At 42.6% G+C, this 17,299-nt stretch overlaps 2 protein-coding genes across 2 annotated transcripts; both read right to left on the bottom strand.

Moving 5' to 3' along the window:
* Nucleotides 1-2,955: 2,955 nt before the first annotated feature.
* LOC138301705 (mucin-22-like) lies at nt 2,956-6,460 on the bottom strand. Its single transcript, XM_069242221.1, has 3 exons — nt 6,116-6,460; nt 5,357-5,963; nt 2,956-3,497 (listed from the first exon to the last, which is right to left on the bottom strand). Exons 1-3 carry the CDS (start codon nt 6,458-6,460, stop codon nt 2,956-2,958), a joined length of 1,494 nt encoding a protein of 497 aa, XP_069098322.1.
* Nucleotides 6,461-7,055: 595 nt separating this feature from the next.
* Nucleotides 7,056-9,359, bottom strand: LOC138301703 (mucin-22-like). The gene is made up of 2 exons (XM_069242220.1): nt 8,831-9,359; nt 7,056-7,882 (listed from the first exon to the last, which is right to left on the bottom strand). The coding sequence occupies exons 1-2, from the start codon at nt 9,357-9,359 to the stop codon at nt 7,056-7,058; spliced, it is 1,356 nt and encodes a 451-aa protein (XP_069098321.1).
* Nucleotides 9,360-17,299: the final 7,940 nt, after the last annotated feature.

The following is a 17,299-nucleotide window of genomic DNA, read 5'->3' as shown; positions in this document are numbered from 1 at the left end:
TTTGCCCTGACTGTATGGATGCATCATGGAGTGACTTACAGTAATGTTTGCAAGACATGTTTGGGGTCAGGGATTCATCCACAGATAGATGTCATGCTTGTCATTTCTGATATTTAGGTAGTGATGTTGATTCTCATTATACAACAATTTGGATTCCTCCTGATAGTGATTGCAAGGTCTGTGCCCCTCCTTCTTGCATGAAACAGTTGTCTACTACACCAAACCTCAGAAGTAAACATGGAAAAGGGTGTGAGACATTGGTGGGGGATATCCTGGGCCTAACAGGGCCATTCAGGTGTGCACTCTGGAGACCTTTCTCCATGAAGCTTGAGACCTGACTTCATTGGGTGGCCTTGCTACTACCTCCTTGACTCATTTTTGAAAGGTGTGACTTGTGGAGCTGTACTTTTTTGTATGGTGTCCATTGTGACATGGATGTTTCTATGCCACCTAATCCAGGTGTGGCATGTTTGAAGCAGTGTTGTCTGACTTTCCTTATGACCATCACATATTGGAGAGATATCATATTGGTGCAAGTTAGATGTGTGCATAGGCCTGTGTGAGGGTTATTCGTAGGGTACCTTACAATGGTATCTAATTGTTGGCTACTTGTTCCATGTGGTAGGCTGCATGTGGCTCAAGTTTGATGTGGAGTGGCCATCTAGTTGGGTTATGGATAGTGTGGGAGCTACACTTTATCCATGCTGTTGTAGTTATCTGAGACCAAGATTAGCTCATGGGTTACCTTTGTGATTCCAGATGGCATGCATGGTTCTGTATTGGCACAGGCTGCTGGCACTTTGCTGTCACTTTATACGGTGGGCCACTGTACATGGTAGTATATTTTTTCTCTCAGAGTTGTGATTGATGAGACATCATGTACATGTTATGATCTTTCTTCTCTTCATTTGGCAGCATCAGCACTGGTAGGTGAAGAAGACGGGGCTGAGTGAAGTGGGGAAGCATCTGACTATGGGACATCAGTTCATGAGACCACCGACAGCAAGGGGCCCAGAGGGTGAGGGGAGTGCCACGGGAGAGCCCGGATCTGGCTCTACATCATTGGATTCCTCATGCATTGGCCACTTCCAAGTAGTGGCGGACACATTAGGGACCACCCCACCACCATCTTTGTCTGCCACCCTCCATTCTATTACAGCCCTCCCTGTTGCTCCCCACCCAGTTAGCTGTGCCCGCTCACCAAAGAAGGTGGGAGTCTCCTTTGCCACAGGCACCTCTGCCCCAGCCCCTGATAGCCCTGCTGCCCTCAGTGAGGAGGCTATTGACCTCCTGAGGTTGATCTCTGTGGGTCAGATGGACACCATGAATGACATCCAGGGACTGACAGGCCAAATCCAGCAAAGCAATGCAACCCTGGATGGCATTCATGGTGCAATCTCACGGCCTACAGAGATAATTTCTGCCTCTGACCTCCACACTGATGCAGCCAGTCATACCTTGTCTTCCGCCCCCTCCACCTACCTTTTCTGAGTCAGAAATCCCCTACCCCAACCAACCCAAAGCTCACAGACAGACTTGCATGTATCCACATCATCAGACAGGGCTCGTGCACACAAACATTAGCACCACAAGATACACCACCGGCATGCACACAAACAACATCCACATGCAGACACAGCAACAGTCACGCTTTCCCCTGACACCCCACACCCCTAAAATCACACACACAACATCTGGCACACCTATAGACACTATGCATCATCAGTCACTGATTCAGACACTACACCTATCATACCCACAGACACCATCCCAGCAAACCCTAAAATATTCACCACAGTCACCACACCCTCAGACACCACAACCACAGACACACCTACATAAAGCACATTGACCATACCTGCAGTCACCACCCCAACAGAAACTTACCCACACACCTCCAGAGGTAGTAATCACAATAGTGGTAATTCAGCAGTGGTAATCCCTGCACTGGTAATATCAGAGCTAGTAATCACAGTAGTGGTAATCACAGTAGTGGTAATCTCAGCAGTGGTAATCCCTGCAGTGGTAATCTCAGAGGTAGTCATCACAGTAGCAGTAATATCAGTAGTGGTAATCTCAGTGGTAGTAATCATACCAGTGGTAATCCCAGCAGTGGTAATCCTTGCAGTGGTAATCTCAGAGGGATTAATCCCAGAAGTGGTAATCTCAGTAGTTGTAATCCCAGCAGTGATCAATTCAATGGTGGTAATCTCAGCAGAGGTAATTCCTGAACTGGTAATCTCAGAGGTAGTAATCACAGTAGTGGTAACCTCAGCAGTGGTAACCCTGCAGGGGTAACCTCAGAGGTAGCAATCACAGCAGATGTAATCTCAGCAGTGGTAATCCCTGCAGTAGTATTCTCAGAGATAGTAATCACAATAGTGGTAATTCAGCAGTGGTAATTCTGGCAGTAGTAATCTCAGAAATAGTAATCACAGTGGTGGTAATCACATTAGTGGCAATCTCAGCAGGGGTAATTCCTGCAATAGTAATCTCAGAGCTAGTAATCACAGTAGTGGTAATCACAGTATTGGTAACCTCAGCAGTGGTAATCCTTGCAGTGGTAATCTCAGAGGTAGTAATTAGAGTAGTGGTAATCACAGTAGTGGTAATCTCAGCAGTGGCAATCTCTGCAGTGGTAATTTCAGGTAGTAATCACAGTAGTAGTAATATCAGTATTTGTAATCCCAGTAGTGGTGATTTCAGCAGTGGTAATTCCTGCAGTGATAGTTTCAATAGTGGTCATCTCATCAGAAGTAATCCCTGCACTGGTAATCTCACAGGTAGCAATCACAGTGGTGGTAACTTCAGTAGTGGTAACCCCTGCAGGGCTAATTTCAGAGGTAGTGATTAAAGGAGTAGTAATATCAGAATTGGTAATCTCAGAGTTCGTAATCACAGTAGTGGTAATCACAGCAGTGGTAATCCCTGCAGTGGCGCTCTCAGAGGTAGTAATCACAGTAGTGGTAATTCAGCAGTGGCGATCCCTGCAGTGGTAATCTCAGAGATAGTAATGACAGTAGTGTTAATCTGAGCAGGGGTAATTCCTGCAGTGGTAATCTCAGAGATAGTAATCACAGTAGTGGTAATCACGGTAGTGATAATCTCCGCACTGGTATTCCTTGCAGTGGTAATGTCAGAGATGGTATTCACAATTGTAGTAATCTCAGCAGTGATCATCTCTGCAGTAATAATTTCAATGGTGGTAATCTCAGCAGAGGTAATCCCTGCACTGGTAATCTCAGAGGTAGTAATCACAGTAGTGGTAATATCAGTAGTGGTAATCTCAGTAGTAGTAATCAAATCAGTGGTAATTTCAGCAGTAGTAACCCCTGCAGCGGTAATCTCAGAGGTAGTAATCCCAGTATTGGCAATCTCAACAGTGGTAATCCCTGCAGTGATAATTTTAATGGTTGTAATCTCATCAGAGGTAATCCCTGCACTGGTAATCTTGCAGGTAGTAATCAGAGTGGTGGTAACTTCAGTAGTGCTAACCCCTGCAGGGGTAATCTCAGGGGTAGTGATCAAAGGAGTGGTAACATCAGCATTGGTAATCTCAGAGTTTGTAATCACAGTAGTGGTAGTCTCTGCAGTGGTAATCACTGCAGTGGTGCTCTCAGAGGTCGTAATCACAGTAGTGGTATTTCAGCAGTGGTAATCTCTGCAGTGGCACTCTCTTAGATAGTAATCACAATAGTGGTAAATTAGCAGTGGTGACCCCTGCAGTGGTAAACTCAGAGTTAGTAATCACAGTAGTGGCAATCTGAGCAGGGGTAATTCCTGCAGTGGTAATCTCAGAGAAAGTAATCACAGTAGTGGTAATCATGGTAGTGATAATCTCCGCACTAGTATTCCTTGCAGTGGTAATGTCAGAGATGGTATTCACAATAGTAGTAATCTCAGAAGTGATAATCCCTGCAGTAATAATTTCAATGGTGGTAATCTCAGCAGATGTAATCCCTGCACTGCTAATCTCAGAGGTAGTTATCACAGTAGCGCTAATATCAGTAGTGGTAATCTCAGTGCTAGTTATCTCATCAATGGTAATATCAGTAATGGTAATCCCTGCAGTCGTAATCTCATAAATAGTAATCCCAGTAGTGGTGATTTTAGCAGTGGTAATCCCTGCAGTGATAGTTTCAATGGTGGTAATCTCATCCGAGGTTATCCCTGCACTGGTAATCTTGCAGGTAGTAATCACAGTGGTGGTAACTTCAGTAGTGGTAACCCCTGCAGGGGTAATCTCAGAGGTATTGAATAAAGGAGTGGTAATATCAGCATTGGTAATCTCAGAGTTCGTAATCACAGTAATGGTAATCACAGCAGTGGTAATCCCTGCAGTGGCGCTCTCAGAAGTAGTAATCACAATAGTGGTAATTCAGCAGTGGTAATCCCTGCAGTGGTAATTTCAGAGATAGTAATCACAGTAGTGGTAATCATGGTAGTGACAATCTCTGCACTGGTATTCCTTGCAGTGGTAATGTCAGAGATGGTATTCACAATAGTAGTAATCTCAGCAGTGATAATCCCTGCAGAAATAATTTCAATGGTGGTAATCTCATCAGATGTAATCCCTGCATGGCTAATCTCAGAGGTAGTAATCACAGTAGCGCTAATATCAGTAGTGCTAATCTCAGTGCTAGTTATCTCATCAGTGGTAATATCAGTAATGGTAATCCCTGCAGTCGTAATCTCATAAATAGTAATCCCAGTAGTGGTGATTTTAGCAGTGGTAATCCCTGCAGTGATAGTTTCAATGGTGGTAATCTCATCAGAGGTAATCCCTGCACTGGTAATCTCGCAGGTAGTAATCACAGGGGTGGTAACTTCAGTAGTGGTAACCCCTGCAGGGGTAATCTCAGAGGTAGTGAATAAAGGAGTGGTAATATCAGCATTGGTAATCTCAGAGTTCGTAATCACAGTAATGGTAATCACAGCAGTGGTAATCCCTGCAGTGGCGCTCTCAGAGGTAGTAATCACAATAGTGGTAATTCAGCAGTGGATAATCCCTGCAGTAATAATTTCAATGGTGGTAATCTCAGAAGAGGTAATCCCTGCAGTGGTATTCTCAGAGATAGTAATCACAGTAGTGGTAATATGGACACGGGTAATTCCTGCAGTGGTAATCTCAGAGATAGTAATCACAGTAGTGGCAATCTGAGCAGGGGTAATTCCTGCAGTGGTAATCTCAGAGAAAGTAATCACAGTAGTGGTAATCACGGTAGTGATAATCTCTGCACTGGTATTGCAGTGGTAATGTCAGAGATGGTATTCACAATAGTAGTAATCTCAGCAGTGATAATCCCTGCAGTAATAATTTAAATGGTGGTAATCTCAGATGAGGTAATCCCCGCACTGGTAATCTCAGAGGTAGTAATCACAGTAGTGGTAATATCAGTAGTGGTAATCTCAGAGATAGTAATCACAGTAGTGCTAATCATGGAAGTGATAATCTCCGCACTGGTATTCCTTGCAGTGGTAATGTCAGAGATGGTATTCACAATTGTAGTAATCTCAGCAGTGATAATCTCTGCAGTAATAATTTCAATGGTGGTAATCTCAGCAGAGGTAATCCCTGCACTGCTAATCTCAGAGGTAGTAATCACAGTAGTGGTAATATCAGTAGTGATAATCTCAGTAGTAGTAATCAAATCAGTGGTAATTTCAGCAGTAGTAACCCCTGCAGCGGTAATCTCAGAGGTAGTAATCCCAGTATTGGCAATCTCAACAGTGGTAATCCCTGCAGTGATAATTTCAATGGTGGTAATCTCATCAGAGGTAATCCCTGTACTGGTAATCTTGCAGGTAGTAATCACAGTGGTGGTAACTTCAGTAGTGGTAACCCCTGCAGGGGTAATCTCAGAGGTAGTGATCAAAGGAATGGTAATATCAGCATTGGTAATCTCAGAGTTTGTAATCACAGTAGTTGTAATCACTGCAGTGGTAATCCCTGCAGTGGTGCTCTCAGAGGCAATAATCACAGTAGTGATAATTCAGCAGGGGTAATCCCTGCAGTGGTAATCTCAGATATAGTAATCACAGTAGTGGTAATATGGGCAGGGGTAATTCCTGCAGTGGTAATCTCAGAGATAGTAATCACAGTAGTGGTAATCACGGAAGTGATAATCTCCACACTGGTATTCCTTGCAGTGGTAATGTCAGAGATGGTATTCACAATAGTAGTAATCTCAGCAGTGATAATCCCTGCAGTAATAATTTCCATGGTGGTAATCTCAGCAGAGGTATTCCGTGCACTGCTAATCTCAGAAGTAGTAATCACAGTAGTGGTAATATCAGTAGTGGTAATCTCAGTAGTAGTAAACAAATCAGTGGTAATCTCAGCAGTAGTAACCCCTGCAGCGGTAATCTCAGAGTTAGTAATCACAGTAGTGGCAATCTGAGCAGGGGTAATTCCTGCAGTGGTAATCTCAGAGAAAGTAATCACAGTAGTGGTAATCATGGTAGTGATAATCTCCGCACTAGTATTCCTTGCAGTGGTAATATCAGAGATGGTATTCACAACAGTAGTAATCTCAGCAGTGATAATCCCTGCTGTAATAATTTCAATGGTGGTAATCTCAGCAGATGTAATCCCTGCACTACTAATCTCAGAGTTAGTAATCACAGTAGCGCTAATTTCAGTAGTGGTAATCTCAGTGCTAGTTATCTCATCAATGGTAATATCAGTAATGGTAATCCCTGCAGTCGTAATCTCATAAATAGTAATCCCAGTAGTGGTGATTTAAGCAGTGGTAATCTCTGCAGTGATAGTTTCAATGGTGGTAATCTCATCAGAGGTAATCCCTGCACTGGTAATCTCACAGGTAGTAATCACAGTGGTGGTAACTTCAGTAGTGATAACCCCTGCAGGGGTAATCTCAGCGGTAGTGAATAAAGGAGTGGTGATATCAGCATTGGTAATCTCAGAGTTCGTAATCACAGTAATGGTAATCACAACAGTGGTAATCCCTGCAGTGGCGCTCCCAGAGGTAGTAATCACAATAGTGGTAATTCAGCAGTGGTAATCCCTGCAGTGGTAATCTCAGAGATAGTAATCACAGTGGTGGTAATCTGAGCGGGGTAATTCCTGCAGTGGTAATCTCAGAGATAGTAATCACAGTAGTGGTAATCACAGTAGTGATAATCTCCACACTGGTATTCCTTGCAGTGGTAATGTCAGAGATGGTATTCACAATAGTAGTAATCTCAGCAGTGATAATCCCTGCAGTAATCATTTCCATGGTGGTAATCTCAGCAGAGGTATTCCGTGCACTGCTAATCTCAGAAGTAGTAATCACAGTAGTGGTAATATCAGTAGTGGTAATCTCAGTAGTAGTAAACAAATCAGTGGTAATCTCAGCAGTAGTAACCCCTGCAGCGGTAATCTCAGAGTTAGTAATCACAGTAGTGGCAATCTGAGCAGGGGTAATTCCTGCAGTGGTAATCTCAGAGAAAGTAATCACAGTAGTGGTAATCATGGTAGTGATAATCTCCGCACTAGTATTCCTTGCAGTGGTAATATCAGAGATGGTATTCACAACAGTAGTAATCTCAGCAGTGATAATCCCTGCTGTAATAATTTCAATGGTGGTAATCTCAGCAGATGTAATCCCTGCACTACTAATCTCAGAGTTAGTAATCACAGTAGCGCTAATATCAGTAGTGGTAATCTCAGTGCTAGTTATCTCATCAATGGTAATATCAGTAATGGTAATCCCTGCAGTCGTAATCTCATAAATAGTAATCCCAGTAGTGGTGATTTTAGCAGTGGTAATCTCTGCAGTGATAGTTTCAATGGTGGTAATCTCATCAGAGGTAATCCCTGCACTGGTAATCTCACAGGTAGTAATCACAGTGGTGGTAACTTCAGTAGTGATAACCCCTGCAGGGGTAATCTCAGAGGTAGTGAATAAAGGAGTGGTGATATCAGCATTGGTAATCTCAGAGTTCGTAATCACAGTAATGGTAATCACAACAGTGGTAATCCCTGCAGTGGCGCTCCCAGAGGTAGTAATCACAATAGTGGTAATTCAGCAGTGGTAATCCCTGCAGTGGTAATCTCAGAGATAGTAATCACAGTGGTGGTAATCTGAGCGGGGTAATTCCTGCAGTGGTAATCTCAGAGATAGTAATCACAGTAGTGGTAATCACAGTAGTGATAATCTCTGCACTGGTATTCCTTGCAGTGGTAATGTCAGAGATGGTATTCACAATAGTAGAAATCTCAGCAGTGATAATCCCTGCAGTAATAATTTCAATGGTGGTAATCTCAGCAGATGTAATTCCTGCACTGCTAATCTCAGAGGTAGTAATCACAGTAGCGCTAATATCAGTAGTGGTAATCTAAGTGCTAGTTATCTCATCAATGGTAATATCAGTAATGGTAATCCCTGCAGTCGTAATCTCATAAATAGTAATCCCAGTAGTGGTGATTTTAGCAGTGGTAATCCCTGCAGTGATAGTTTCAATGGTGGTCATTTTATCAGAGGTAATCCCTGCACTGGTAATCTCACAGGTAGTAATCACAGTGGTGGTAACTTCAGTAGTGGTAACCCCTGCAGGGGTAATCTCAGAGGTAGTGAATAAAGGAGTGGTAATATCAGCATTGGTAATCTCAGAGTTTGTAATCACAGTAATGGTAATCACAGCAGTGGTAATCCCTGCAGTGGCGCTCTCAGAGGTAGTAATCACAATAGTGGTAATTCAGCAGTGGTAATCCCTGCAGTGGTAATCTCAGAGATAGTAATCACAGTAGTGGTAATATGGGCAGGGGTAATTCCTGCAGTGGTAATCTCAGAGATAGTAATCACAGTAGTGGCAATCTGAGCACGGGTAATTCCTGCAGTGGTAATCTCAGAGAAAGTAATCACAGTAGTGGTAATCACGGTAGTGATAATGTCTGCACTGGTATTCCTTGCAGTGGTAATGTCAGAGATGGTATTCACAATAGTAGTAATCTCAGCAGTGATAATCCCTGCAGTAATAATTTCAATGGTGGTAATCTCAGCAGAGGTAATCCCCGCACTGGTAATCTCATAGGTAGTAATCACAGTAGTGGTAATATCAGTAGTGGTAATCTCAGTAGTAGTAATCAAATCAGTGGTAATCTCAGCAGTAGTAACCCCTGCAGCGGTAATCTCAGAGGTAGTAATCCCAGTAGTGGTAATCTCAGCAGTGGTAATCCCTGCAGTGATCATTTCAATGGTGGTAATCTCATCAGAGGTAACCCCTGCACTGGTAATCTTGCAGGTAGTAATCAGAGTGGTGGTAACTTCAGTAGTGGTAACCCCTGCAGGGGTAATCTCAGAGGTAGTGATTAAAAGAGTGGTAATATCAGCATTGGTAATCTCAGAGTTCATAATCACAGTAGTTGTAATCACAGCAGTGGTAATCCCTGCAGTGGCTCTCTCAGAGGTAGTAATCACAGTAGTGGTAATTCAGCAGTTGTAATATCTGCAGTGGTAATCTCAGAGATAGTAATCACAGTAGTGGTAATCTGAGCGGGGTAATTCCTGTAGTGGTAATCTCAGAGATTGTAATCACAGTAGTGGTAATCACGGAAGTGATAATCTCCGCACTGGTATTCCTTGCAGTGGTAATGTCAGAGATGGTATTCACAATAGTAGTAATCTCAGCAGTGATAATCCCTGCAGTAATAATTTCAATGGTGGTAATCTCAGCAGAGGTAATCCGTGCACTGCTAATCTCAGAAGTAGTAATCACAGTAGTGGTAATATCAGTAGTGGTAATCTCAGTAGTAGTAATCAAATCAGTGGTAATCTCAGCAGTAGTAACCCCTGCAGCGGTAATCTCAGAGGTAGTAATCCCAGTAGTGGTAATCTCAGCAGTGGTAATCCCTGCAGTGATCATTTCAATGGTGGTAATCTCATCAGAGGTAACCCCTGCACTGGTAATCTTGCAGGTAGTAATCAGAGTGGTGGTAACTTCAGTAGTGGTAACCCCTGCAGGGGTAATCTCAGAGGTAGTGATCAAAAGAGTGGTAATATCAGCATTGGTAATCTCAGAGTTCATAATCACAGTAGTTGTAATCACAGCAGTGGTAATCCCTGCAGTGGCGCTCTCAGAGGTAGTAATCACAGTAGTGGTAATTCAGCAGTGGTAATCTCTGCAGTGGTAATCTCAGAGATAGTAATCACAGTAGTGGTAATCTGAGCGGGGTAATTCCTGTAGTGGTAATCTCAGAGATTGTAATCACAGTAGTGGTAATCACGGAAGTGATAATCTCCGCACTGGTATTCCTTGCAGTGGTAATGTCAGAGATGGTATTCACAATAGTAGTAATCTCAGCAGTGATAATCCCTGCAGTAATAATTTCAATGGTGGTAATCTCAGCAGAGGTAATCCGTGCACTGCTAATCTCAGAAGTAGTAATCACAGTAGTGGTAATATCAGTAGTGGTAATCTCAGTAGTAGTAATCAAATCAGTGGTAATCTCAGCAGTAGTAACCCCTGCAGTAATAATTTCAATGGTGGTAATCTCAGCAGATGTAATTCCTGCACTGCAAATCTCAGAGGTAGTAATCACAGTAGCGCTAATATCAGTAGTGGTAATCTAAGTGCTAGTTATCTCATCAATGGTAATATCAGTAATGGTAATCCCTGCAGTCGTAATCTCATAAATAGTAATCCCAGTAGTGGTGATTTTAGCAGTGGTAATCCCTGCAGTGATAGTTTCAATGGTGGTAATTTTATCAGAGGTAATCTCGCAGGTAGTAATCACAGTGGTGGTAACTTCAGTAGTGGTAACCCCTGCAGGGGTAATCTCAGAGGTAGTGAATAAAGGAGTGGTAATATCAGCATTGGTAATCTCAGAGTTTGTAATCACAGTAATGGTAATCACAGCAGTGGTAATCCCTGCAGTGGCGCTCTCAGAGGTAGTAATCACAATAGTGGTAATTCAGCAGTGGTAATCCCTGCAGTGGTAATCTCAGAGATAGTAATCACAGTAGTGGTAATATGGGCAGGGGTAATTCCTGCAGTGGTAATCTCAGAGATAGTAATCACAGTAGTGGCAATCTGAGCACGGGTAATTCCTGCAGTGGTAATCTCAGAGAAAGTAATCACAGTAGTGGTAATCACGGTAGTGATAATGTCTGCACTGGTATTCCTTGCAGTGGTAATGTCAGAGATGGTATTCACAATAGTAGTAATCTCAGCAGTGATAATCCCTGCAGTAATAATTTCAATGGTGGTAATCTCAGCAGAGGTAATCCCCGCACTGGTAATCTCATAGGTAGTAATCACAGTAGTGGTAATATCAGTAGTGGTAATCTCAGTAGTAGTAATCAAATCAGTGGTAATCTCAGCAGTAGTAACCCCTGCAGCGGTAATCTCAGAGGTAGTAATCCCAGTAGTGGTAATCTCAGCAGTGGTAATCCCTGCAGTGATCATTTCAATGGTGGTAATCTCATCAGAGGTAACCCCTGCACTGGTAATCTTGCAGGTAGTAATCAGAGTGGTGGTAACTTCAGTAGTGGTAACCCCTGCAGGGGTAATCTCAGAGGTAGTGATCAAAAGAGTGGTAATATCAGCATTGGTAATCTCAGAGTTCATAATCACAGTAGTTGTAATCACAGCAGTGGTAATCTCTGCAGTGGCGCTCTCAGAGGTAGTAATCACAGTAGTGGTAATTCAGCAGTTGTAATCTCTGCAGTGGTAATCTCAGAGATAGTAATCACAGTAGTGGTAATCTGAGCGGGATAATTCCTGTAGTGGTAATCTCAGAGATTGTAATCACAGTAGTGGTAATCACGGAAGTGATAATCTCCGCACTGGTATTCCTTGCAGTGGTAATGTCAGAGATGGTATTCACAATAGTAGTAATCTCAGCAGTGATAATCCCTGCAGTAATAATTTCAATGGTGGTAATCTCAGCAGAGGTAATCCGTGCACTGCTAATCTCAGAAGTAGTAATCACAGTAGTGGTAATATCAGTAGTGGTAATCTCAGTAGTAGTAATCAAATCAGTGGTAATCTCAGCAGTAGTAACCCCTGCAGCGGTAATCTCAGAGGTAGTAATCCCAGTAGTGGTAATCTCAGCAGTGGTAATCCCTGCAGTTATCATTTCAATGGTGGTAATCTCATCAGAGGTAACCCCTGCACTGGTAATCTTGCAGGTAGTAATCAGAGTGGTGGTAACTTCAGTAGTGGTAACCCCTGCAGGGGTAATCTCAGAGGTAGTGATCAAAAGAGTGGTAATATCAGCATTGGTAATCTCAGAGTTCATAATCACAGTAGTTGTAATCACAGCAGTGGTAATCCCTGCAGTGGCGCTCTCAGAGGTAGTAATCACAGTAGTGGTAATTCAGCAGTGGTAATCTCTGCAGTGGTAATCTCAGAGATAGTAATCACAGTAGTGGTAATCTGAGCGGGGTAATTCCTGTAGTGGTAATCTCAGAGATTGTAATCACAGTAGTGGTAATCACGGAAGTGATCATCTCCGCACTGGTATTCCTTGCAGTGGTAATGTCAGAGATGGTATTCACAATAGTAGTAATCCCAGCAGTGATAATCCCTGCAGTAATAATTTCAATGATGGTAATCTCAGCAGAGGTAATCCGTGCACTGCTAATCTCAGAAGTAGTAATCACAGTAGTGGTAATATCAGTAGTGGTAATCTCAGTAGTAGTAATCAAATCAGTGGTAATCTCAGCAGTAGTAACCCCTGCAGCGGTAATCTCAGAGGTAGTAATCCCAGTAGTGGCAATCTCAACAGTGGTAATCCCTGCAGTGATAATTTTAATGGTGATAATCTCATCAGAGGTAATCCCTGCACTGGTAATATTGCAGGTAGTAATCAGAGTGGTGGTAACTTCAGTAGTGGTAACCCCTGCAGGGGTAATCTCAGGGGTAGTGATCAAAGGAGTGGTAAAATCAGCATTGGTAATCTCAGAGTTTGTAATCACAGTAGTGGTAGTCTCAGCAGTGGTAATCCCTGCAGTGGTGCTCTCAGAGGTAGTAATCACAGTAGTGGTAATTCAGCAGTGGTATTCTCTGCAGTAGCACTTTCTGAGATAGTAAGCACAATAGTGGTAATTTAGCAGTGGTAACCCCTGATGTCGGAATCTCAGAGATAGTAATCACAGTAGTGGTAATCTGAGCAGGGATAAATCCTGCAGTGGTAATCTCATACATAGTAATCACAGTAGTGGTAATCACGGTAGTGATAATCTCAGTACTGGTAATCCTTACAGTGATAATGTCAGAGGTGGTAGTTACAGTAGTAGTAATCTCAGCAGTGGTAATCCCTGCAGTGGTAATTTCAGAGGTAGTAATCCCAGTAGTGGCAATGTAAGAAGTGGTAATTCCTGTAGTGATAATTTCAACAGTGGTAATCTCATCAGAGTTAATCCCTGCACTGGTAATCTCACTGGTAGTAATCACAGTGGTGGCAACTTCAGTAGTAGTAACCCCTGCAGGGGTCATCTCAGAGGTAGTGATCAAAGGAGTGGTAATATCAGCATTGGTAATCTCAGAGTTTGTAATCACATTAGTGGTAATCTCAGCACTGGTAATCACTGCAGTGGTGCTGTCAGAGGTAGTACTCACAGTAGTGGTATTTCAGCAGTGGTAATCTCTGCAGTGGCACTCTCTTAGTAATCACAATAGTGGTAAATTAGCAGTGGTGACCCCTGCAGTGGTAATCTCAGAGATAGTAATCACAGTAGTGGCAATCTGAGCATGGGTAATTCCTGCAGTGGTAATCTCAGAAAAAGTAATCACAGTAGTGGTAATCACTGTAGTGATAATCTTTGCACTGGCAATCCTTGCAGTGGTAATGTCAGAGGTGGTATTCCCAGTAGTAGCAATCTCAGCAGTAGTAATTCCTGCAGTAATATTTTTAATGGTGGTAATCTCAGCAGAGGTAATCCCTGCACTGGTAATCTCAGAGGTAGTAATCATGGTAGTGGTATTATCAGCAGTGTTAATCTAAGAGTTAGTAATCACAGTAGTGGTAATCCCAACAGTGGTAATCCCTGCAGAGATACTCTCAGAGGTGGTAATTACAGTAGTGGTAAATCAACAGTGGTAATCCCTGCAGTTGTAATCCCAGAGGTAGTAATCACCGTATAGGTAATCACAGCAGTGGTAATCCCTGCAGGGGTAATCTCAGATGTGATAATCACAGTAGTAGTATTCTCAGCAGTGGCAATCCCTGCAGTGATAATCTCAATGGCGGTAATCCCAGCAGAGGTAATTCCTGCACTGTTACTTTCAGAGGTAGTATTCAAAGGAGTTGTGATATCAGCAGTGGTAATCTCAGAGGTAGTAATCACCATAGAGGTAATCTCAGCAGTGGTAATCCCTGCAGTGGTACTTGCCGAGGTAGTAATCACAATAGTGGCAATTCAGCAGTGGTAATCCCTGCAGTGGTAATCTCTGAGATAGTAATCATAGTTGTGGTAATATCAGTATTGGTAACCTCAGCAGTGGCAATCTCAGAGGTAGTAATCACATCAGTGATAATCTCAGAAGTGGTAATCCCTGTAGTGGTAATTTTAGAAGTAGTTATCACAGTAGTGGTAACCTCAGCAGCGGTAACTCCTGCAGGTGTAATCTCAGAGGTAGTAATCAAAGTAGTCATAATATCAGTGTTGGTAATCTCAGAGTTAGTAATCGTATTAGAGGTAATCTCAACAGTGGTAATCTCTGCAGTGGCACTCTCAGAGATAGTAATCACAGTAGTGGTAAATTAGCAGTGGTAATCACAGTGATAGTAATCACAATAGTGTTAATCACAGTAGCAGTAATCCCAGCAGTGGTAATCTCAGCAGTGACAATCCCTGCATTGGTAATCTCAGAGATAGTACTTACAGTAGTGGTAATCACAGTATTGGTAATCCCTGCAGTGGTAATCTCAGAGGTAGTAATCACAGTAGTGGTATTATCATCAGTGGTAATCTCAGAGTTAGTTATCACAGTACTGGTAATTCATCAGTGGTAATCCCTGCAGCAGTAATCTCAGAGGTAGTAATCCCAGTAGGGGTAATCTCAACAGTGATAGTCCATCCAGTGGTACTCTCAGAGGTAGTAATCACAATAGTGGCAATTCAGCAGTGGTAATCCCTGCAGTGGTAATCTCAGAGATAGTAATCACAGTAGAGGTAATCTCAGCAGTGCTAATCACCACGGTGGTAATTTCAAAGGTGGTAATCTCAGCAGAGGCAACCTCTGCACTGGTAATTTCAGAGGTATTAATCACAGTAGTTGTAACCTCAGGGGTGGTAATCCCTGCAGTGGCAATCTCAGAGGGGCTCATTTCAATGTAGTACATTCTATGTAGCGGTATATGGAGTCAGTTGTATTTTAAGTGGTGACATACAACCCTTTGTTCTGGTCCTCGGTCTGATATGTTTATTGCATGTGCGTGTGAATAATGCTCAAACATTTTCTGTTTATAACGCTATTCCCTGAAGAAAATGTTTTAAACTATTTAACCCTCAGTGAGAAAAAGGACCTCTGAACTGAGTACAGCACAGTGCCTTCCTGAGGGTCACCATCCTTATCTAAAGGTAAACATCTTCATTCTTTAGTTTTTACTCAGCAGAATAGTGCCTTATAAAACAATGGGACTTGGATAGAACCTATTTCACAAGCATTTGCAATGCAATGGGTCTCCTATTTACTCAAGTTAGAGCTATTAGCGTTGTAAACTCCAAACCGGACTTTTCTTGCCACATACAATGAAAAGTAAAACAGTTTCACATAAGCGAGCCTACGATTGCAATGAGCACAAACCAAACAAACAAAAGGAAACAGAATTCCGCTAGCAGTGAAACGTATCTGCAAAAATGCAATTATTCATGTAACCGGCAAAAGTGCAAATATCCATGTAACAGGGTCGGTGTCATGCAAAGTGCTCGACTTCTTCCCAGCAAGATCATGCTGCCTATGAAATAAAGAGAAAAAATAGCGCAGAAACCATATGGAAAACATGGAGCCTCTTTGTTTTCAGTAGTTGGCCGATGCGCTCGAGGTGGGCTAAACACCGGTAGAGGCATGACATATGCCCGCCTTCCAATAATGAAGTCAAGCTAATTTTAAAAGGCAAGCCCATGAACCAACCAAATGGATGAGATTGACATGGGCATGGTTAAAAGCCTACAGAGAGATTACACCAAGGATGTAGCACTTTGAGCTCGATCCTAACAAAGCACAGGGCTGGACATTATCTTATTGTGTTTGCAGTTTGATTATTGAGTTCTGAGCTCCTGTCCTTCACATTATCTCCATTAAAAGCTTATGAAATGAAAGCCATCTATGAACTCCAGCCCAGTCTTTTCTCCCTACCCATGATGGTGCACAGGGGTCATGGTCTCGATGTCTACAACAAGTTGTGATCTCACAATGAATCTAATTTACATATCTGGTTGAAGAACCACACTGGAAAAACAGTGAATTATTAATGATAAAATGTAGTACATACCTCAGTCCACATATGCCATCCAGAGACATCATTGCAAGATTCACACTGATGCATTTGAATGGCAGAGCAATGTATTGGAAAGCACAAGGAAATGTCTCCAGCGACTTTGTGTGCATTTAACAATGTGATTGTTTTATGTGTGTCTTTTTCCAGAATTCTGTGATAACATGAACTCTCCTATAGAGAGGCCAATAACACTACAAAGACATAAATATCAACCAAACCAGGGTCCTTCCTCTTAGCTATATAAAACATGTGTTTCTTTGTTATGTGGAGATGTCCTCATATTTCTCGCCATCAAGAATGATCTATCAAAATCAGCAGGAACTGCACTAGGGTCTCTTGGTAAGCTGCACATCATCCTGGCAAAAGGTGGTAAGACATATTGTTGGAGTGTTTTGCTTATGCAGGGTCATCCCTAATCTTTTTGCCTCCTGCCTCCTAATTTTTCTGACCTGTTGCTGTTGACTTTTGAACTCTGAGCACTTTACCACTGCTAACCAGTGCTAAAGTGCATATGCTGTCTGTGTAAATTGCATTGTTGATTGGTTTATCCATGAATGTCTTATTTGGGGGCATATTTATACTCTGTTTGCGCTGAATTTGCATCAATAAGTTTGACGCAAATTCGGTGCAAACCTAACACCATATTTATACTATGACGCCTGTTAGAAATGGGGTTTCTGGTTGGCTAGGGTATGCACCTCAGCCAGGCAGAACTTACCCACTCTAGTCAAGGCAAGGGAGTTATACGTCCAAGATAACCCCTGCTCACCCCCTTGGTAGCTTGGGACGAGCAGTCAGGCCTATCCCAGAGGCAATGTGTGAAGCGTTTGCACAATACACACAACA

Source organism: Pleurodeles waltl, chromosome 6 (assembly GCF_031143425.1).
Source record: "Pleurodeles waltl isolate 20211129_DDA chromosome 6, aPleWal1.hap1.20221129, whole genome shotgun sequence".
Taxonomy (NCBI): Eukaryota; Metazoa; Chordata; class Amphibia; order Caudata; family Salamandridae; genus Pleurodeles; species Pleurodeles waltl.
This window is presented reverse-complemented; position numbering and strand designations above follow the sequence as displayed.